General features: G+C 39.8%; 1 protein-coding gene and 5 non-coding genes across 6 annotated transcripts; all 6 read left to right on the top strand.

The window, feature by feature from the left end:
- The first annotated feature begins 1495 nt into the window (after positions 1–1495).
- dkc1 (dyskeratosis congenita 1, dyskerin) lies at positions 1496–20154 on the top strand. Its single transcript, XM_056446649.1, has 15 exons — positions 1496–1561; positions 2347–2399; positions 5554–5640; positions 5970–6061; positions 8695–8879; positions 8987–9051; positions 9760–9886; positions 12388–12518; positions 15937–16080; positions 16283–16403; positions 16590–16708; positions 17443–17546; positions 19344–19383; positions 19474–19641; positions 19745–20154. Exons 1-15 carry the CDS (start codon positions 1546–1548, stop codon positions 19811–19813), a joined length of 1521 nt encoding a protein of 506 aa, XP_056302624.1. The 5' UTR covers positions 1496–1545; the 3' UTR covers positions 19814–20154.
- LOC130215302 (small nucleolar RNA SNORD83) lies at positions 8524–8600 on the top strand. The gene has a single exon (XR_008835688.1). It is a non-coding gene; the product is annotated as a small nucleolar RNA SNORD83 (small nucleolar RNA).
- LOC130215300 (small nucleolar RNA SNORD83) lies at positions 12242–12318 on the top strand. The gene has a single exon (XR_008835686.1). It is a non-coding gene; the product is annotated as a small nucleolar RNA SNORD83 (small nucleolar RNA).
- On the top strand, positions 12541–12677 carry LOC130215310 (small nucleolar RNA SNORA36 family). The gene has a single exon (XR_008835695.1). It is a non-coding gene; the product is annotated as a small nucleolar RNA SNORA36 family (small nucleolar RNA).
- Positions 16125–16201, top strand: LOC130215301 (small nucleolar RNA SNORD83). Its single transcript, XR_008835687.1, has one exon. It is a non-coding gene; the product is annotated as a small nucleolar RNA SNORD83 (small nucleolar RNA).
- Positions 16448–16523, top strand: LOC130215304 (small nucleolar RNA SNORD83). Its single transcript, XR_008835689.1, has one exon. It is a non-coding gene; the product is annotated as a small nucleolar RNA SNORD83 (small nucleolar RNA).
- Positions 20155–22853: the final 2699 nt, after the last annotated feature.

Raw genomic sequence — 22853 nt, 5'->3', positions numbered from 1 at the left:
GACCACAATAAAACATAATCATGCCTTGATTTTAATGATTTAATTAGGACAGTAAGGTTTGACTTTGCTCAGACTAAAGTCTTGTCACTGAACCTTCAATAATGTCCAGTATAGAATATAAAGTCATGCTGCAGTGGAAACAGAATGAATATTGTGTCTGACTCCATCATAATATTTTTTCTTTTGAAGAAAATCTTATTTATTTTATTTTGGCTAGAATAAAAGCAGTTTTTAATTTTGTAAACACCATTTTAAGGTCAAAATTATTAGTGTCTTTAAGCTATATATATTTTTTTCAATAGTCTACAAAACAAACCATCATTATATGATAACTTGCATAATTACCCTAACCTGCCTAGTCAACCTAATTAACTTAGTTAAGCCTTTAAATGTCACTTTAAGCTGTATAGAAGTGTCTTGAAAAACATCTAATAAAATATTATTTACTGTCATCATGGCAAAGAAAAAATAAATCAGCTTCTTTCCGTTAAACAGAAATTAGGGAAAAAAATAAACGGAGGCTAATAATTCTGACATCAACTGTTTTATATATATATATATATATATATATATATATATATATATATATATATATATATATATATATATATATATATATATATATATATATAATTAATGACATGATTACTTATTGAATAACATTATACAATAAGATATCAGAAAACTCCATATGTTACTTACATTTACGGTATCTTTGCTCTTTATTGCAAGTTAAACGTTCAATATGTTAGATTAATCTATATAAATGTACTGTGTTGCTATTTGGACAACAAGTTTAATGAAAACCTGAATGTTTCCCAAATATTACATTTACAAACACCTTTATATAACTCATAGAATAAATTAGAATTAGACTGTTTTGTCCAGCTAAAGTTAATTATTCAAACTGTCAAAACTATTTAAAAACAATATTTGATTATTACACATTTCACAGAATAACATAGAATAATATGCGTCAATTTACTCATAAAGCTTCACTGTAAAAATGCTGGGTTACGCATAATTCCTTCATGTTTTCCCAACACAAATCGATTAAGTTAACCTTATTGTTTTTACAAATTTAAGTGGATTGAACATAAAACAATTCATTTGTCCCAAAAAATACAAGTAACTCAAGTGTTGATTCAGCTCATTTTAAATAAGTAGCTTGAACAAGTAGCTGTTTAGTGTATGGGGGCCATCTTGGCTCAGTTTACAGTTTGTGCTACAGATAATCAAATACAGAATATTTATCTTTTTCTTTCCATTAATTAGCTAATACATTACTGCCCTGAACATGTCCTACATTTTGTATATCAGCACTTTGTTTTAAGTTGATTTCTTTAATCTGAGTTCTTGTGTTCACCTGAAGCGTCTCTTCGTGTTGCGCCATCGTGTGGCTCCATCTCTCGTTGTTGTTGGTTTCTCGTAGTATCGCGATACTATAAATCCGAGATGTGAGTCCGCGCTCTGCCTGTGTGGAGAAATGCGCATGCTCGGCCATTCACACGTGCTGCAGTTCAGAAGCGCGCAGCTGTGGTGAAGATGGCGGACACTGAGAGTAAGATCGTCTTTTATTCATATTAGTTACATTTGTTATGACGTTGCTCTCTAAAAGGTTGTATTATAGATACATTTTTATAAAAACAGTGTAAATAAGTAGAAGTATGATGGTAAATTGAGTTCTTAACTCAAACCACATGCAAAGCAGCCGGGTGCGTGCAAAAATGCAAAGCCTGATCTGCTTTTAAAAGTGTGCCTCTTTAATAATTACTATTACTTTTATTAGTTATAGTAACTTTAAGCTTTTCAAAACAATCACACAAGCAAAATGTAATATAAATAAATGTGTATATATAATTTAAAAATATTTTTGTAAATAGTTTTTGTTAAAGTTGGATATCTTGCCTTTTTAGTAACTAAACAACTAATTTAGTATTTAATAACGTTAATATAAATCACTAATACACGTTTAATAGGCTAATACACGTATAATTGTGATGTAAAGTTAGGGAGTGGTCTTGTTAGGGACACTAAAGTCTTATCAGATTTATGCAGACCTAAAATCAAGGTCATTTATTATTTTTATGATTTGTTTTATATTGATACTCAAATAATGAGCAGTGACAGTGATTTTAATGTAACTCATAATGTTAATAATGAAGCTTTAAACATGTTTTTGTGAGGTTAGAACTGGACGTTAAACCCCACGTGCTGGTCCAACACGCCACGTGGTCCAGCTTAAAAGTGCACTAATCTAAAGCTCTTAATAAAAACATGACTTTATTTATTTAAATTAATGTCCATGACACATTCGTGACTCTTTTTGTGTTTTTGTTGGATCAGGTAAGAAAGAGAAGAAAAAGAAGGCCAAGAAGATTTCTGACGAAGAAGTTGGGGTAATTTTCATTTCTTATATATATACATGTTTAATTCTATTGAGTGATTTAACAATGGCACATGCTGTTAAATTTGGTTTTGCACGTATAGGCCAATTTTTGCAAGTAATGGTTTTTTTTTTTTTAAAGCAAATTTATTCCTTTCATGCTCAACTGTATGTATTGAGATGAAGTTGGTTTTATATTTGCACATTTGGACTTTCACCTTGATATAATTTCAGTATTGTTAGCAAAATTCTAAGTAGTGAAATCAAAATAAGCAGCCAATGACTATCAAAGTACAACATTGTTCAGTCAATTAAATAGTGCTGATGTTGTTTTGCTGTCACCAGACTGTACATGCTAACAAAACCAAACATGTCAGGATAATTAAATTTAATTGCTTTTCAACTTCAGAAACTGTTAGTGTTAATTAGATGAAAGGGGATCTTTACCGCCAAATAAAAAACAGCTACTACTTGAATTTATTTTTTCTCCCCCAAATCTGAGGTAAATCATCCACTGTTCTCATAGTGGCTAGTAAACTTTTGAAATTATTTTCACGCTAAACCATATACATCTCTATCTCAGTGGCGCCCCCAGAATTTTCTTGGGGGTGACCAAAAGAGGCCATGCCAATTCTTGGGGTGACAAAAAATAATGAATTCAGTGTAATGTTATATTTTTGTTTCTGGTAAATGAAATAACGTGATTTTAATTCATTTAATTTCTCTTGAACTTTTGCTACTTATTCCTTATAATAATTTCCTTATAATAAGAAATTTATAAACTTATTCCAATATAATAATTCGGCTTGTGCATGTGCAAACCAAATAAGTCAATATTTAGTTTAAAAACACTTCATTTACATAACTTTTCAGTTATTTTTCACATACTTCTATTGTACAGCATACAGTATATGCCATGTCTAAAATGAACGAAGATTAATGATTTAATTAATAAAACAAACATGAGCAAACTGGACAAAACACATTACTATGTACACACACACACACACACACACACACACACACACTCACTCACTATACAGACCCTAATAATATAATTGATCCATATTCCTTTTTGAGCCACAATATTATTAATACAACTTCTATTGATGTACCTTAAGGTAAATATTAAATTGTCATTGCCATCTATTGAAGGTGTGTGCGTGCTGTCAACAACAATCGGGGAGGGGCAGTGAATCAGCTATGTCAATGACACCAATCAGTCCACAATATTTTAGTGGTTATTAATTTAATGAAATATTGTGAATTACGCAAGTACATTTAAATTAATAGTATCAACTGCAAAATCATATTGGCGTGGCCAGAGTTTACTTGGGGGCGCCACTGATAACTATATATATATATATATATATATATATATATATATATATATATATATATATATATATATATATATATATATATATATATATACACATGCATGCATGCATGCGCATTTTCTTTTATATTTCTTTTTAATTCTTTATTATTAGGCAATCTCAGCTCTTGTTAAATTCTTTAGGGTGGAGCTATAAGTAATTTAGGGCGGGGCTATCAGGGTGTATGTCATTTCTGCTCTGAAATGAAAAAATGAAGGCTAACGCTCATCATTCAACAATCCAGTTGGTTTTCAAATAATAAAATTATGCATATATGTATTTTTTCCTCATTTCTAGACTTTAGATGTATGTCACAATAGAGAAAAAAAGGACAATCTTGACTTTAACTTAGCTAAATTGATGTTTGCAATACGTCAGTTTTGCCAGAAAAAAGATTCTGGCAAAAATGTGAACCACCATTTTTTTGCTTCAAATCAAGATCACGATTCTTTCTCACAATTCTGTAAATACAAAATCAAGGTTAATATGATTAGCCTATTATTGTTAATTCTCAAACATATGGTATAACAACAATAATAATAGGCTTATGTGTAGGTCTACTGTTGCTTAAAATGCTAAAATTATGGTGGGCTTAAACAGACTTTCAATATGTCCTCTGTTAATTCACAGTAAAAAGATGTCAGAATATAACTATTCATAATTATAAAGTTGAACCATGTTTAAGATGTGCTTGTCATCTGTTATTAACAACATTATTAGACCATTATTAGATTGTCAGACTCCTTGCATTATATTCAACATTACATATACGCTAGGGTTGTTATACTGACTCGGTAAACATTTATTTTCATGCACAACGCTTTGTTCGCTATGAAAGAAAAAAAAACATCAAATGTTTGTCGTAATCATAACTAAAATGCGATATGATCATTTAAACGATGTACGCACAGATTTCACTTTCACTTCCGAGTGCGGCTCATGGCTGCTGTCACTGTGAGAACGCATACATGCAAATCAAATCTCCCGCATGGCCCTTAAACGATCACTCTGTGCAACAAACTGAACGTTAGTTACAACTTCATTACCTGTTATCCACAGCCTATGCAGCTTCTGTTCACTAAAGACGGGCACGCGCCCATTCTCTGCAGTGTTGCCAGATTGGACGGTTTTGAATTTATTTTTGCGGGTAAAAAATGACATTGGTGGGTAGTGTAAAATTGGGCGGTTAAAATTGGCCCGCTAGCCCCGGTCTTCACTTATAAACCTGTTATGATCCCCCAAAGAGGTGCCATAGCCCCCGTTGTCCACATATAAAAAAAAACTTACAACAGTTGTGACCTCCCAACGAGACTACAGATTGTTGGGCGGTGCCTTTTAGTTTTCAGCAGGTTTTAGGCTGGAAAAAGTCAGCTACATCTGGCAACACTGGTTCTCGGAAGTAAACAAACAGTTGGCGGTCAGCTCACGTGTGATTTCACGGCTTCGAATACATTACCTGAAGACAGAAATGACATTTTTGGGTGAATTATATCTTATAAATACAGTATGTGACACTTTTAACGCCATTTGAAGGTGTCAATGTTGCTGTGAAGACTTGTGCGACTGCCTTGCTTCTCTCCTGACCTTGAAAATATAATTGGCTGAATCGTAGAAAAAGCTATAGTAAGATCGTGTGTAGGGTCGAATCGAGATCTTAATCTTTTTTCGATTAATCATGCAGCCCTATTAATCGCCCAGTCCTATTGTCACGATATCAGAAAGTCTTAACAATGTTAAAATGAGTTGTTAAAAGCATATAATTCCTAATAAAGCCACCTTTGCCAACAGGACATTCAAGAAAGCGGAGACTTCCTCATTAAGCCAGAGTCTAAGGTTGCCAGCTTGGACACATCTCAATGGCCGTTGCTGCTGAAGGTCAGTTTCTGTTCACTCAAGTCTTTTCACTCTGTCTATAGTGTGTGACGTGATGAACTTGTTTATCCATTCGCCGAGCGCTGCTGGTTCTGTCTCTCAGCGGCCCTGCGGTCTGTTCTGGGCCGCAGGGTTTCAGCCGTCTGATTCTGCACTGCTGGGTCAATGTTTTATTGGTTCAGTCGCTGTGGTGTCTGATGTGCTGGTGCGGAGGATCAGTCCGGCTCTGGCCAAGATGATTATACATGGCTGATAACATGCACATACTTGAGTTTAACTTTGACGTTGCTTCTGGTGTGTTTTTATTGACCTATAAACCTGTTTTTCTGCAGAACTTTGATAAGCTGAACATCAGGACTGCTCATTACACTCCTCTGCCACATGGCTCCAATCCGCTCAAGAGGGGCATACACGATTATGTCAGGTATGAAGTCTTGTATTCACGTAATCGACTCTTAACAGAAAAGAAACTCCACCTTTTTGGAAAATAGGCTCATTTTACAGCTGCCCTAGAGTAAAACTTTTCAGTTTTATAATTTTAGAATCCATTCAGCTGTTCTGGTCTGGCAGGAATGCTTAGCATAGGTCATTGAATCAGATTAGACCATTAGCATCCTTAAAATGACCTATTCAAACTGGACTCTTCTGTAGTTACATTGTGTACTAACTTTTATTACCAATGTAAAATGAGGCTATTTTCCAAAATAAGTGGAATGTTCCATTAAGGGCCCGATATACTTCCAACAAAGTTCCTTTTTTTGTGTGACCTAGCCGCTGTTTGTTGTTGAACTCTAGCCTAGGGTGCCGTCTGCCTGTCGAACGCTAGCCTAGATCGCCGTCTGCCTGTCGAACGCTAGCCTAGGGCGCCGTCTGCTGTCGTACGTTAGCCTAGGGCGCCGTCTGCCTGTCGAACGCTAGCCTAGGGCGCTGTCTGCCTGTCGAACGCTAGCCTAGGGCGCCGTCTGCCTGTCGAACGCTAGCCTAGATCGCCGTCTGCCTGTCGAACGCTAGCCTAGGGCGCCGTCTGCTGTCGAACGTTAGCCTAGGGCGCCGTCTGCCTGTCGAACGCTAGCCTAGGGCGCCGTCTGCCTGTCGAACGCTAGCCTAGGGCGCCGTCTGCTGTCGAACGCTAGCCTAGGGCGCCGTCTGCTGTCGAACGCTAGCCTAGGGCGCCGTCTGCTGTCGAACGCTAGCCTAGGGCGCCGTCTGCTGTCGAACGTTAGCCTAGGGCGCCGTCTGCTGTCGAACGCTAGCCTAGGGCGCCGTCTGCTGTCGAACGCTAGCCGACTGCCTGTCGAGCGCTAGCCTAGGGCGCCGTCTGCTGTCGAACGTTAGCCGACTGCCTGTCGAGCGCTAGCCTAGGGCGCCGTCTGCCTGTCGAACGCTAGCCTAGGGCGCCGTCTGCCTGTCGAACGCTAGCCTAGGGCGCCGTCTGCTGTCGAACGCTAGCCTAGGGCCCCGTCTGCTGTCGAACGCTAGCCTAGGGCGCCGTCTGCTGTCGAACGTTAGCCGACTGCCTGTCGAGCGCTAGCCTAGGGCGCCGTCTGCTGTCGAACGTTAGCCGACTGCCTGTCGAGCGCTAGCCCTGGGCGCCGTCTGCCTGTCGAACGCTAGCCTAGGGCGCCGTCTGCTGTCGAACGCTAGCCTAGGGCGCCGTCTGCTGTCGAACGCTAGCCTAGGGCGCCGTCTGCTGTCGAACGCTAGCCTAGGGCGCCGTCTGCTGTCGAACGCTAGCCTAGGGCGCCGTCTGCTGTCGAACGCTAGCCTAGGGCGCCGTCTGCTGTCGAACGCTAGCCTAGGGCGCCGTCTGCTGTCGAACGCTAGCCTAGGGCGCCGTCTGCTGTCGAACGCTAGCCTAGGGCGCCGTCTGCTGTCGAACGCTAGCCTAGGGCGCCGTCTGCTGTCGAACGCTAGCCTAGGGCGCCGTCTGCTGTCGAACGCTAGCCTAGGGCGCCGTCTGCTGTCAAACGCTAGCCTAGGGCGCCGTCTGCCTGTCGAGCTCTAGCCTAGAGCGCCGTCTGCCTGTCGAGCGCTAGCCTAGAGCGCAGTCTGCCTGTCGAGCGCTAGCCTAGAGCGCAGTCTGCCTGTCGAACGCTAGCCTAGAGCGCAGTCTGCCTGTCGAACGCTAGCCTAGAGAGCGGTTTGCTGCTAAAACTTTAGCCTAGAGTACCGTCTGCCGCCGAACGCTAGCCTAGGAGCGCCGTCTGCCTGTCGAACGCTAGCCTAGGAGCGCCGTCTGCCTGTCGAACGCTAGCCTAGGAGCGCCGTCTGCCTGTCGAACGCTAGCCTAGGAGCGCCGTCTGCCTGTCGAACATTAGCCTAGAGGGCCGTCTGCGGTCGAACGTTAGCCTAGGGTGGCGTCTGCTGGTAAACTCTACCCCTAGAGAGCTGTCTGCTGCTAAAACACTAGCCTAGAGCGCCGTCTGCCGCCGAACTCTAGCCTAGAGCGCTGTCTGCCGCTGAACGCTATAGCCTAGAGCTCTGTCTGCCAGTAAGTGTTAACCTAGAGCACTGTTAAACGCAAGCCTAGAGCGCCGTCTGCTGCCAATCGTTAGCCTAGAGCGCCGTCTGCTGCCAATCGTTAGCCTAGAGCGCCGTCTGCTGCCGAACGCTAGCCTAAAGCGCCGTCTGCCGGTAATTGTTAATGTAGAGCGTGGTCTGCCATTAAACACTAGCCTAGAGCTCCATTTGTTGCCGGTAAACGCTAGTCTAACAGCACCATCTGCTGGTAAACTCTACCCTAGAGCCTAGTCTCTAAAATGCTAGGCTCAGAATACTCAAGTGGTGATTTAATTATGAAAACCTTGCATTTGATGTAGAATACAGTTCTTGAATGATTTTTCCTCGCAGCTCTTCAATTTGGGTATATCAGGGCCTTTACATGAAGCCACATGATGTGATGTAGATTGCATTAGCACTCTGTGCAAAGATGACTCGGTATCTATCACCCAAGACTGATGGTTTCTGAGAAAACAAGCGTGTTTTAGATTTGCAAAACAGCTCCGACAAGTGTTTCCATCATCTATCTCCCGCACCCCCCCCCCCCCACCCCCCCAGGTCTGGCTTCATTAACCTGGACAAACCCGCAAACCCATCCTCCCATGAAGTCGTGGCTTGGATCAAGAGAATCCTTCGTGTTGAAAAAACAGGTCACAGTGGCACTCTGGACCCCAAAGTCACAGGCTGCCTGATCGTGTGTGTGGAGCGAGCCACACGTCTGGTCAAATCCCAGCAGAGCGCAGGTACAGTATGTTCACCGCGGCACATCCAGCTTAATTACTGTAAATACCAGCACAATTACATTAAAACTAGTGGCCTCTCCTTACTACTCTTGTGCCGTTACTTTCAGGCAAAGAGTATGTGGGCATAGTACGGCTGCACAATGCACTAGAGAACGAACACCAGCTAGCGAGGGTAAGTAGGTGTTCTGCTTTAAACACTGACATTTTAGTTGAGCAGTAGAGCTGTATATTCTGGTCAATTGATGAAATTTAAGTTTTTTTATTTAAACATGGGCTACATTCAGATTGTATGTAATTTATTTTGATCATGTGACCCGTATCTAGTTTATTTTTTTATGAATTTTCCTGATGCTACTGACTGTATCTGCGTTTAAACAGCCTTAACATCTTGTTTTACACTTTAACAAGTAAACGAATGCTTGAATCTATTAACCTGATTATATTTTAATTACATTATCAATGCTGTTAACCTAATGAAATTGAACTTAAGTCATGCAAATCTTTTAACTGGAAGTTTATTGGTGGCTGAAAAGCAGTTGCCATGTAATGAACTCAAGTTATTGACCTCCAAGTGCTCATTTAAATAAAGTAGCTAGTGTTTCAAGGGAAAAGCTTGGTTTTAATAGTGTGTATTGCTGTATGTGGCGTGATGAACCTGTTTATCCATTCTCTGAGTGTCTCCGTCCCTCTCTCCGGCTGGCCTCCGGCTCTCCGCTGCAGTGTTTTACTGTAGCGGCGGCTGCTGGAGGCTCGTGCAGGGGTGTAGGTTTCGGTTTCACAGAAGAAGAACTGACATTTCTGATCACATACACATGGACTGTTAACCGTCAGCGGCTGCAGGAAGTCTGAGACTGATTTTTGATTTTGTGTTTCTCCTCAGGCTCTGGAGTGTTTAACAGGAGCTCTGTTCCAGAGGCCGCCGCTCATCGCTGCTGTGAAGCGCCAACTGCGAGTGCGCACCATCTACGAGAGCAAGCTTATTGAATATGATCCTGAGAGGAGATTAGGTAAATTTTTTTTTTATTTTTATTTATTTTTTAAATGGCTTGTGTATGGTTAATTTAAAAGGTTAGTTCACCTAGAAATGGAACTTGTCGTTAAATACCAGCTTCATATTGGTCTAAACGTTTAAGAGCTTCATTCATCTTTGGAGCTTAAAAAAAAAAGGTATTTTGAATAAATCTGAATATTGTCCACACACTGATGTTTTTATGAACCGTTTCCCCCACTTTCATAACATTTTTGTCCACATGAAAACGGCGTACTAAACCAACAGGCTGAGATAATGACACTTATGCTGGGTTTACACCAAATAGGGAATTTCATGAGAAATTTTTGTATTTTTGTGAGTAAATTGCAAACAATTCAATGCAAACTTGAGAACGGCAGCGGATTACAGTCCCATGGTGCAAACGATGCAGAATACGCAATGCTTTTGTATTTGCCCGATTCGTTGCTTCTGTGTTTGGTGTAAACCCAGCAGTGTTCGCCAATTAGAAAGAAGAGAAAATCATGAGGCAAACTCTGCTTGTAGTGTCCACACAACCACACTATACCTGGAGCTATACCTGCTGAAACACTAAGTTTTGGTTCGTCACCCCATAATGTTTTTGTGTGGACAAACAGCGAAACTGCATAGAAAAAGTGCGCGAGCCTCCATACACTGCCGTGGTCCTGAAATGTTGAAAACCAAAAAAGGTACCATATCTGAATCTGTGGCTCAATTTTATTATTATTGAACATTTTAGATTTAGAACCATTACAACAGTGTTTGAGAACCACCATTGATTATTTGTATGATATGCATGGCTGGTAAATTAACAATAATAGCGTTTTATCAGGTGCAAATCAGGATTAAAGCTTGACCATAATTTTGAGTCTATCTGAATGTTTTGTTAAAAAGAAAAGTAATGTCTGGGCTATTTTTATTTAACAATTTCGTGTTACAGTTCAAAATCCCAAACTATAAACGAAATAAGCATTTGAGCTGAACATCGTGAAGACTGACGCTTGAATATGACAAATTGAGGTCCCTGTCAATATATTTAATCTTAATTTAATTTAACCTTACAGGAAGAAACTATTAATAACGAAAACATTCGACCGGGAGGGCAGCTAAACAAAACCATTCACTGACTACAGCTGTTCCTCCAGGAGAGATCTTGCCTAGCTCACATGAAAAAGAATAAAAACAGGTGAATCTTATAGGTCACTGCTTACCTTGCTGAACTAAATAATTAACAAAACGTGACTGAAAATTAATATCCACAACCAGCTACAAAATTAAAGTATTAAAATGGACAAACTAAGCAAAGTAGTTGACATAAGGAATACTAAAGGAGCCAAAGTTAACAAAAACAACAATGAGAGAAGCGTTATGTGCAGGGGTGTAGTGGACATTTTAAAAGGGGGGAGGGGGGGAGGCAGCTCTATGAAATCCAAAATTCACCTGTTTCTAAATGGTCAGTCTCTAAAAGTGCGGGGGACGTATTCCCCTCCTCCCCCTGGTTGCTACACCCCTGGCTATGTGAAGCAATCCCTGCATGTGCGGAGCCCCGCCAACCAGACAGTGAGAGTAGGATAGAGACATGGCTGCCATTGCTGTCTGGCCCATATACAGGGACTCCTAATGACATCACCTGCATGATCCAATCCGGGCAATCCGTCTAAAATTGTACAATTTTTATCGAAAGAAAACCTTAAACTGTTTTAGATTTTTATCTTCTATATTATCATTATTATTTATGTATTTTACCTAGTATATTGTTTATTGCTGTTGATTACTTTTAATTTTTAGAATATTTTTATAATTATAGAAATTTGGTATTTATAAAATGTGGTAAAATTGATCTCTACTTTTTGCCATGACGTAGCTATAGAAGCTGAAATGGCAATAAAATTAAAACTCTCTCTCTCCAATCTGGGCAAGCTGTTCGCATGCTCCACCAAATAAACTCAGACAAGTGCACAGACGAAGCACACAACCATAAAAAATGCAAAACATAAAACAGACCCACGTAACGCTTTAACATCAGTTCAAGATGCCTTCATGATTGCTAAGCAGACATCTGGGTATTCTGCCTTGGAGTGTAAAAAAGGCCAGAATTTACAGCATTATACATGGGGTTTCATATGAACACGCATGCTAAACTGATGCTGAAAAGATTTATCTTAAAGTTCACTTCACATTTTTGTAGCTTCACACATGAAGGTTATTTGTATGAAACTTTACGGTTGATCCGCTCTCAGACTGCTCTTAACACTGCTCTTGGTGCCTTTTAATATTCCAATACCCTTTTCAATTTGTCCTGAAGATAAACGAGTGAGTTTTTGGGTGAACTATCCCTTTTAACAATGTTAAAGCCACATGATGTGATGTAGATTGCATTAGCACACTGTGCAGAGATGACCAGTTATCTATCACCCATGACTGATGGCTGTAATGCAGCATGGTGACTGTTTCCAATGTGAAAGATTGTCTGTAACCGGATATATTTTCACTCAACAGGTATTTTCTGGGTGAGCTGTGAAGCAGGCACGTATATCCGAACTCTCTGCGTGCATCTGGGTCTGCTGCTGGGGGTCGGCGGGCAGATGCAGGAGCTGCGACGAGTCCGTTCCGGTGTTTTGGGTGAAAAGGTATGGAAAAAACCCCCTGCAGAGCCAAAGTGTTGAGTTCAGCTCTGGGTCTCTCCCCAGTTCTGCTAATTAATCTTTGGTACAGGAAATGGCTGAGTGGTGATCAACATGAAGTGGTTATACTTTGACCTCCTTCATCAAACCTTTCAGCCGACATGAACATGAATATCAATGTTAAAGGGATAATTCACACACAAATGAAAATTGTGCCATAATTTACTCAAGCCATTTTGGTGTAAATGACTCTTCTGTGTTTGTTTTGGGTGAATTCTTTTAATGCATAGGTCTCAAACATAATTCCTGGAGGGCCACAGCTCTGCAGTATTGCTCCAACCCCAATCAAACACAGCTGGTCAACCTAATCAAGGTGTATAAAGCTGCGGTCACGCTGGGCTTTTCCTCCCATAGGCTTCCATTCATACGCACGCGAATGCTTCAGACTGGAAACGCAAGGTCATGCATCAAGTTTCGCATGTCGCTGTCATGTTTAATCCAGCCCCTTTTCGCCGCGCCGTACGACAGAATTTCGCACACACAAAGCCCAGTGTGATCGCAGCTTTAGTTGAGGCCACAGCTTTAATGGGTTATTGCAGCGTTTCTCAATCACGCTCCTGGAGGACCACCTGCTCTGCATATTTTCCTTGTTTTTTTAACCAAACGCTCCTGATTCAGATCATCAGCAGAGATTGAAACGCATGTAAGGGGTGTGACAGACAAATAAAACATCCAAAATATGCAGTGTTGGTGGTTCTCCAGGAACGTGGTTGAGATGCTGAGTTATAGGGTAGTTATGAAGTGCTATATGTGGAGAACTTGTTTTGGTTGGGGATCTAAAAGTGAAATACATTTATGACTTGTATTTTGGGTTATTTTAAAAAAACAAAAGGCTAGCAAATGCAACAAAGGGTTTTAAACCATGACTGCGGAAAATAAGGAAGCTATTAGATCTTTTTTTTGCATTTAGTTTACCTGGCATTGATTTGGGGCACTGAAATGTGCAGTATTGATAAGATTTTGAAATGCAAGCATACAGTGGTCCCTCCAGGGTGTCTGCGGGGTCTTAAAGTTTTAACTTGATAAATCAGTTGTGAGAAAATGAAGGCCCTTAAAGTATTGAAGTCTCAATATCGTTTTCACGAGGTCTTAAATTTTGTTGAAGCGTTGTCTAAAATCTTTGACTCCAAAAAAGCATAAATATATTTATTTTCCTCCTAATATTAACAGCAGCATGTCCCGGCCCGAACCAACTGCATAGATTGATCATCTGGCCAAGATCCTTGGGCTGGGTGATGCCATGTAATTTGCGGCAAATGCAGGAGGGTGATGTGACGCTCTACACGTGTAGCGAAACCATAGAGTGAAACAAATGGGAAACTGTAAGTTTGCGTACTCCTGATTGGAGAAAGACGAGTTTAAACAGTGGCTGAATCCTGTCCCTGAAAACAACCATGCAATTTATTCTTTCAAGCTTTGTTTCTTCAGAGCTTATCGGAGTTCTGTTGCATGATTGTGCTCCATTGATTTATTTAACTACAACTGTTTATTAAGTTAAAACTTTGATATTGATTAGAACTTAAAGGTCTTAGTCTTACAAAGATTTAAAATGATCTTTAGGATTCCTGCAAATACCCTGTCCCTGTGTTAATCGCTGAAGTTACATTTTAAAAACAGCCTGCAATAGGTGAAATCCGTGAAGTGGTCTGCTTATTTTTTTACAAATATAGATGTTTTAAGGCTGTGTAACCCCTCACTACACTTTTCTCAGATAGACAATAACATTATCACACTTCTCTCATTTAAACACTCGTATAACTTCTACCTTCCTTTAGCATGTCCAGAACTTTGTGCGATTTGGTTATCTTCTGCCTTTTGGGTGCTGCCGTGTGTGCCTTTGACACTGCAGAATGTTTCGACGACATTAGGCATGACTTTGGATAAAAATATAACAGTTTCACAGTATTGTGATCACTGCTCTGAAATATATTCTTTTTAAATGTCTAGGTAAAAAACTAAACCTTTTTCCCTTTGAAAACACTTCATTTTTTGAAAGATTTACAATATTTTGGAGCAGTAAACATGTCAATTCAAATGAACCATTGACTTCCTCTGTCTTCATCAGTTTCAAAAACACATTTCTTTACAATTTAAAACGGCATCTTAGGATATCTTTTCTGCTGAAGATACTGTGGTAAAAATCTTACACATACCTTATGAGCAGTATTACAGAGAATTTTGGTGGTTTTAAAACCTTGACTTCTCTAAACCGTGGTAAACCTTAAACTGTATCCTCCCATGCCTAGTTGACATTATGGGGTTTGTTGGGGAGGAAACTTGCAAACATACAGAACAGTCACACCGCCAGCTATCAAAGATTTAGCAAGTTGAACACATTCTGTGCTGTACAGGATGCAGAACAATGTGCTGTAAAACAAAAAAGCTTGTCAAACTGCACTAAAATCAGCGAAACTGAGACCATGAAAGGTGATTTCTCCCGTTATGGCAAGGGACCACTGTATACATAAACTAACACATGCTCTTTTGAATGTTTTGAACTTAACGTAAGCTCCCATAAGTTCACGTGTGCCTGATTTGCTACTAAATTTTAAATAGTTAAGGTCAACGTTCACTGAAATGAAAATTGTCGTTCACTCACCCTTCACTTGATAACCTATGATGTTCTGTTTAACACCAAAGAAGATATTTTGAAAAATGCTTGGCACCCTTTGACTTCTATAGTAATTTATTGTTCTATGGAAGTCTGTGGGTCCCAAAAAAGCAGCATTCTTCAAAATATTTTTTAACAAAAGAAATAAGTTGGGGAGTGGGAATAAATAGATTTTTGGGTGAACTGTCCCTTTAATGGCTTTTTATATTTAAGGATTACAATAAGGCCGCACGATATTGGAAAAATCTGACAGCTATATTTTGTTTTGCTGCGATACGAATCGTTTCATCAGATTAATTGGCTATATTTTCAAAGATTTAATTTAGGTCGACTGGGATGATCAAGTGTTTTTCTATGCGGTGTCTTTGCTTTATAATAAAGCATATATAATTACAACAGAGCAAAGATAAGTAAATAAAAAGGATGATTTTCTGGAGTCTTAACTGTATTCATGAACAGAAATCAAACAGAATAACTTGGCAATCATTGTGTAAGTCAATTAAAAATCAAGTCTTTAAGCTATCTAATCCTGCTAAATGAACATATTGACGCTCAATTGATAAATTGTGCAGCCCTAGATTACAATATTCTCAAATATAGTTGACCAATTTCATGAGAGCACCAGGCCGATTGTTTGGATGTGCTCAGGTAACTGCTGAAGGCAATAATACAATAACATTTGCTTAATATAAGCAGCCAGAATAGGTCTAACATGGAAAATCTAGTAATTGTGCTAATTGATTTCTCTTGAAGGATAACCTGGTGACCATGCATGACGTGTTGGACGCCCAGTGGCAGTTTGACCACAACAAAGACGAGACGTATCTGAGGAGAGTGATCTTCCCTCTGGAGAAACTCCTCATCTCCCATAAGAGGATCGTCATGAAGGACAGCGCTGTACGAAAACCTACACTACATATTTAACAATCTTCATGTTGCCAGCCACATAATGTGACGTAGATTGCATTAGCACACTGTGCAAAGATGACCGGTTATCTATCACCCATGACTGATGGCTGTAATGCAGCACGAGTTTTTCAATATGCAAGATTGTCTTTAACCATATATTGAGCTGGCCTAACAACACATTTTGTAACAGGTGAACGCTATATGCTACGGTGCTAAGATCATGTTACCCGGCGTCCTCCGGTATGAAGATGGCATCGAGGTGAATCAAGACATTGTGGTTATAACTACTAAAGGAGAAGCCATTTGCACAGGTAAATGTCAAAAGCTGTGAAACTCCCAGCATGCACCGTTCTGAGCCACATGATGTGATGTAGATTGCATTAGCATTGCTGCAAAGATGACCGTTTATCTATCACCCATGACTGATGGCTCTGTGAAAGACTTTACAATGAGTATATTCAGATTTGGTTTGTGTTTAACTTTGTTTTGCTCCTCAGCGGTTGCTCTGATGACCACAGCTGTAATATCCACATGTGACCATGGGGTTGTCGCTAAAATCAAGCGAGTCATCATGGAGCGAGACACATATCCACGTAAATGGGGCCTTGGACCCAAGGTAATGAACTTTGAGGGAGATCTGTGAGATCAGACGAGCCTGTATCCTGATAGAGGCTTAAACTCTGGATTACAGGGTTAATTTTGAGTTGATAAAGCCAAACTAATGTAATCAGGCTTTGTTGGTAGAATGACGTTCAACTTTGTTTACTCTGGTTTTGAGTTCATGTGTAGATGAAGGTGGGACATCAGTAGCAAACAGCCAGTCACATGCCTTGAAATGAAGATATATTTCGATTTATAGTTTCTTCTGTGAGTAAATTCACAATTTGCAGCCAAAATGGAATTGAAAAATGCTTGTACGCTAGGAAAAAGAGATGCTAAAACAAAGTCATTTTGGTTTATTAATGCAAATGAAGTTAAATCCAATCTCACAGCCTTTTATAGTCACAATTTTATCTAAAACAAACAACAATTGTGTGTTCATGGTAGGCATGGGCCTATTGTAATTTCAGGCCTGTTGCCAAGCAAGGGGGTTGGGTGGTTCGACCCACCCCCCCACTGACAAAGTCCAGAATCTGGCCCCTTTATGAGCTCATTTGTCTCATTTTTGACAGTATGCCATCATAAATTGTGAAAATTGATAGAAGTAGGTTTTAAGATAAATTTAAATGGACAAATTCTGACTTGCTGAGCTGTTTATTTACCTATAGGATAGTTATTGAATTAAATCAGGTGTTAACAGATTCCTATGTAGTGTTGATAATGAAGTAATGTGTAACTCCTGCACTTCAGGCCAGCCAGAAGAAAATGATGATCCAAAAGGGACTTCTAGACAAACATGGCAAACCGAACAACAGCACACCTACAGACTGGAAAGAGGGCTACGTAGACTACAGGTAGGCATGTTTCTGTGTTAGCACATGATCCTGCAGACTGTTATCCCTTTTTGTTCTGCTGTGAGCCTAGAGGGAGTCTGTCTGCTAAAGCAAAACCCTGAGCTCAGGCTATTTCTGTCTGCTGCGGGCATGATGGACACCTGAGCTCTGTGGACAAATCTGCATGTGTGCTACTGATCCCGATCTTTTAATGATCAATTGTGCAGCTTTACACTGAATGCATTAATGCAGGCTTAACATGTAGTAACAATGTCTAATAACCTAATGGCTCGTTTCCACTGACTGGTGCAGTATGGTTCGGGTCACCTTTATCAGGCTTGCATTTCCACTACCAAGGGGGTACCCTTTTGGTAAGCGTAGTGCATGACAGAGTTTCAGTCAACGTCATTTTTGCTTGAATGTCTACAGTAAAGCTGTACGGGTCGCTCGCATCATATGAGAAACACTTCTTACAAAACGTGATGCTTTATACACACAAATACTATAAATGTTTATTACTGACTTTTCTATGAACATGAGTTGATTATAACTGTAGATCAATGATAAGAAATAGCTTACTGAAATTTGCGTCTGGATTTCCGTCTGGAATTATATTAAATAAATAAATGCAGCATATGAACACATATAGACCCCTTGCAGTCTCTGATATGTTACCAATTACAGAAAAACTATACACAACAGACATTTAGTCCTAATTTAGGTTAAAAACAACACAAAATAAAGCCCACAGTCAGTGCAAACCTCTCATCTGTATCTAGCCTCTATTAGAGTAATTCTATCATTCTGAGTTCATCATAGTCCAAAAGGTAATGATAATAATAGTTAAAAAGGGCAGTTTGTTCACGTTTGCTAAAAAAAATAATGTGCTCCTTTTGTTTTCCGGCTCTCCTTTGTTTTTTCGCCCATCACTCTCGCGTTTGTCAGTTTCTGACAGGATCTGGTTTCAAAAGCACGTCAATTATCAAGCGTACGTCATTATCAGCTCAAGAAGATCATTTTAAATATAGACGCGCAGAGAGCGCAAGCAAGTGAAACCGCTCGCGCTTCGGACTGGCTCGTAAAAACTACGGGGCACAGGATAAAATCTGCTCTTCTTTTTGGCTTTGTGGCTGTTTATCAAGACAATGACGAGGTTTGTTTGAGCTTGGGTCGACCACGGCTGGTTATATGTATATATTACGCTGTAATCTCTTGGCTGTGTATTTAAAACATGGCGGTTCCTTTGTTTTCTGGCTTCTTGCGCAAGTGATTGGCGTATCTCTGTAAACCAATAGCGTTCAGCTGCGCGTCTAGCTCCGCCTTTTGGTACCCTTTCTCGTGTTTGGTACCCTTTTCGAAGGGGTAGCAAAAAAAGTGGTACGGTTCGGTACGCCTTTTGACAGTGGAAATGGCCACACAAGCGTACCGTACCACTCAGTGGAAATGGGCCATAAAGCATTTCGGTGCCTCACCAACTTCTGTCGTCATTTAAATTTTACAGGAAAGCTTAAATGTTTTCACATAAGATCTGAATGGAGGCGATCTCTAATTCATTATTAATCGTGCCTTTTGAACTGTGGGTTGTGATTTAAGCACCCCTCGACGTTAGTAAGAGTATTGTTCATTGTAAAGGTTACTTATAAGCTAGTGTGCTCACAGTAAATGTTTGTATCAGCTTTGTCTACTAAAGGTACATTTTGGCAAAGCTTGCAGTTTGTCACGTCCACCCAAATGAAGTAACAATTGAATATTTTATTTACTCGTATTACTTGCATCACTAATATGAAATGTTAATTTATTAATTTTTTCCTTTTGTAGCACAACGAAGGTGAAAAAGGATAGTGAAGCTTCTGCAAAGGTAAACCTGACGGCTGAAATGCATCAGTACATTTAATATCATCAGTGTTGAATTGAAATGTTTATTTATTTTTCAATGTTTTTTCTGTAGAGGAAACGAGACGAGAGTGGAAGTGAAAGCGAAGCTGCAGCTGCTGCTCAGGACACCTCAAAGACGGAGGAAGAAATCAAGAAGGAAAAGAAGAAAAAGAAGAAAGAAAAGAAGCAGAAGTTGGCAGAAGAAGCAGCGGCCGAGGCTCCAGCGGAGGAAGAAACTGAGGTCAGCATTTAATATAAATCTAGATCAGCCTCTGTCTGGACTGTTCCACTTTATTCTGCTCTCACTGTAAAGATGAAACTCTAAACGCATCTCTTTTCCACAGGTTACCGAGAGCGCTAAGAAGAAGAAGAAAAAGAAAAAGGCCAAAGAGACCGAGGCAGACTCTGATTGAACACTCGTGTAATACTGTAGAGGAGAGAGTGCTGTAAATGTGGACTCGTCTAATGGACATTTATTCCTCCCTCCATTCATTCATTCATCCATCCGGTCAGTCATGTCTGCTGCGGTGTGATAGTGGACAGAACAACGGCTCAGTGAAGATCCAAGAGTTTGAAGTTTGATCTTTGTAAATGGTTGCGGTTGTGATGCTCTTTTGTTTTTCTTAAACGAGACCCGTATTGTCTGGGTATATTCATGTATTTGAATGGAGAATTTCTTTCTTTTTTTTATTGTAAATACAGAGATTGTAATCCTGTTATCAAATGAAACGACTGACTTTTTACAAAAACAAAATGTTTGTCTTTATTGCCAGCGGGGTCTGTTCTTCATACTTTGCCTAAATTATCTAAGATGTTTTGGTGTAGTGGGTCTTTTAATCTTGATATCTATGTCTGTTCGATATCTTGGTCTGCTACCATGTACAGCAGCATAATTATATTTGATTAATCAATTAAATCACCCATGCTGAGCTAGAGGGGTGGCCAGGGTGGCACTGAACACCCCTCACATGCAGGGGTGTAGCAACAAGGGGATGGGCGGATACGTCCCCCTCACTCTTAAAGACCGACCATTTAGAAACAGGTGATTTAATAATTACATGAACCGAACTTGTTTAACTGTCCCCCCACTTTTAAATAGTCCGCTACGCCTCTGCTCATGTTATTGGTCACTACAATATTTGCTTCAGTCAGTTTGATTCATTGTTTATAGAAGTCAGAATTCGTATCGTAAGGTGATGCTATAGCGATGTAATTGTGAAGTCATGTGACCTTGCGTCTTGATGACTTAATTCAATGGGCTATATGGACTAGTGTTTTTCAAAAAGTAATGAACTTCTGGTGAAAAATTCGTGCAGCCCTGCTGAAAAAAAAAAAGAAAATCAGTCTTATTACCAATAAACCCGTCTAAGCTGGGTTTTAGTTGGACAATCCAGCCTGGTTTTACAGGGGTTTTGGTCGTTTCAGGCTGATTTCCATTCTTGTCTTAACTGGTAAGGCTAGAAAATGACCATCTAAAACCAGCTTGACCAGCCTGGTTTAAGCTGGACATAGCTGGTCATCTCCCAGCCTGACCAACAAAGACCAGGCTGAAAACCCCTTTAGAACTAGGCTGGTTGACCAGCTAAAACCAGCCAACCAACCCAGGCTGATTTAAGCAGTTTTTTACCTGCACAACACTTACTAGCTGGCCTCCATTACATGTACATAAACGTGTCTGTGTGTTGCTGACATGCGGATGACCAGCTTTCACTCCACTAAAACTGAATTAGGTTATGAAGAATGATGAAAATATAAGAGTTCATTTGCAAAAGTAGATGACTCAATATTTAGTGGTTTTCAGATTTCATGTTTTTATGCTTGGAATTAAAGAGTACAATAACAAGGAAAGCAAAATCAACATTTGAATAGCTATGTACCTAATAACAATAATGACAGTAATAATAATATGACCTTGCCATTTTATAAGACAGAAGCGCTTTATTTTGTTCGACACAAGATTAAAAATACTTTACCGCCACCTAGTGGAATAAAATAAAACATTTGGAAAGAACATGGACCAAACCTTAAAATGCATTTGACAAAAATACGCATTATCCTATATACACATCGTAAAATTGGGAGTTTTTTTAATGTAAAATAAGACACCCCTGCTCTCCCCCACTGAGCATCATGGACAGCATTGTGGCAGCAGTGGAGTCATTCAGGTTCCTGGGCACCACCATCTCTCAGGACCTGAAGTGGGACACTCACATTGACTCCATTGTCAAAAAAGCTCAACAGAGGCTGTACTTTCTTCGTCAGCTGAGGAAGTTTAACCTCCCAAAGGAGCTGCTGAAACAGTTCTACACCTCCATCATTGAATCGGTCATCTGCACATCAATAACTGTCTGGTTTAGCTCAGCTACTAAATACGACCTCCAAAGACTACGTCGAATAGTTCGGACTGCTGAGCGAATCACTGGTACAACCCTTCCTACTCCCCAAGAACTGTACTTATCCAGACCGAGCAGAAGGGCTGCCAAAATCACTCTGGACCCCTCACACCCAGCACACTGCCTCTTTGAACTTTTACCTTCTGGTGGACGCTACAGAGCACTGCGCACCAGAACAGCCCGACACAGAAACAGTTTCTTCCCTCAGGCAATCTATCTCATGAACACTTGATGATAATAATTGTGGAACCAACATCACTACTTGCTATACACTTTTATACACATATACACTTATTTAACCACACACTTTACATGCCAATTTACACATAACAGCTGCACATATAACGTTGTATATAGTAATAAACATGTACATACACTTGTCAATCTGTATATTTGCACTCACTACTTACTTCTATTTTTAAAAATATATATTTATTATCTGTTTTTTTGTCCTGTCTCTGTAATCCTGTTGCACTGTAGAAGCTCTGTCACCAAAACTAATTCCTCGGATGTGTGAACATACCTGGCAATAAAGCTGTTTCTGATTTCTGATTCTGATATTTATCAATCTACTCTAATGTAGGTGACCAGGGCATGTCCAAACTTGTACAATAAAAGAGAAATACGACAAAAACATCTTTTGTAAATGTAACATACAGAGGACAAGAAATAATAAGAATAACAAGAAAATAAAACTAATGCAAGAGTGGGTTTACATACATTAAAGCTATTACATAACAGAAAAAAATCAAATCAACAAGGGTTTATGTGTCCTTAACAAGGTTGTCATATTAAATAAAAGTTGTGTTTTTCTTGTGTTTAGTTAGTCTAAGAGAGGAAACGAGAGTCAAATTCTGCAAGAAAAATGGGAAAAAACAAAGGAGGTTTACGTCTTTTGTGCTTATAAATATTCATTAATATTTTTTATTTATTTACTTCCTGCTTTCCATCTGAATTTCGCGCGTCACCAAAACCACGTGGCTGGAAACAACCTATTGTTTTTCAGGACCCGAAGCCTCAGGTGTGTTGGAGGAAGCAACTGCACCTGCAGGTTATCCGT

Source organism: Danio aesculapii, chromosome 21 (assembly GCF_903798145.1).
Source record: "Danio aesculapii chromosome 21, fDanAes4.1, whole genome shotgun sequence".
NCBI classification, from domain to species: Eukaryota; Metazoa; Chordata; class Actinopteri; order Cypriniformes; family Danionidae; genus Danio; species Danio aesculapii.
This window is presented reverse-complemented; position numbering and strand designations above follow the sequence as displayed.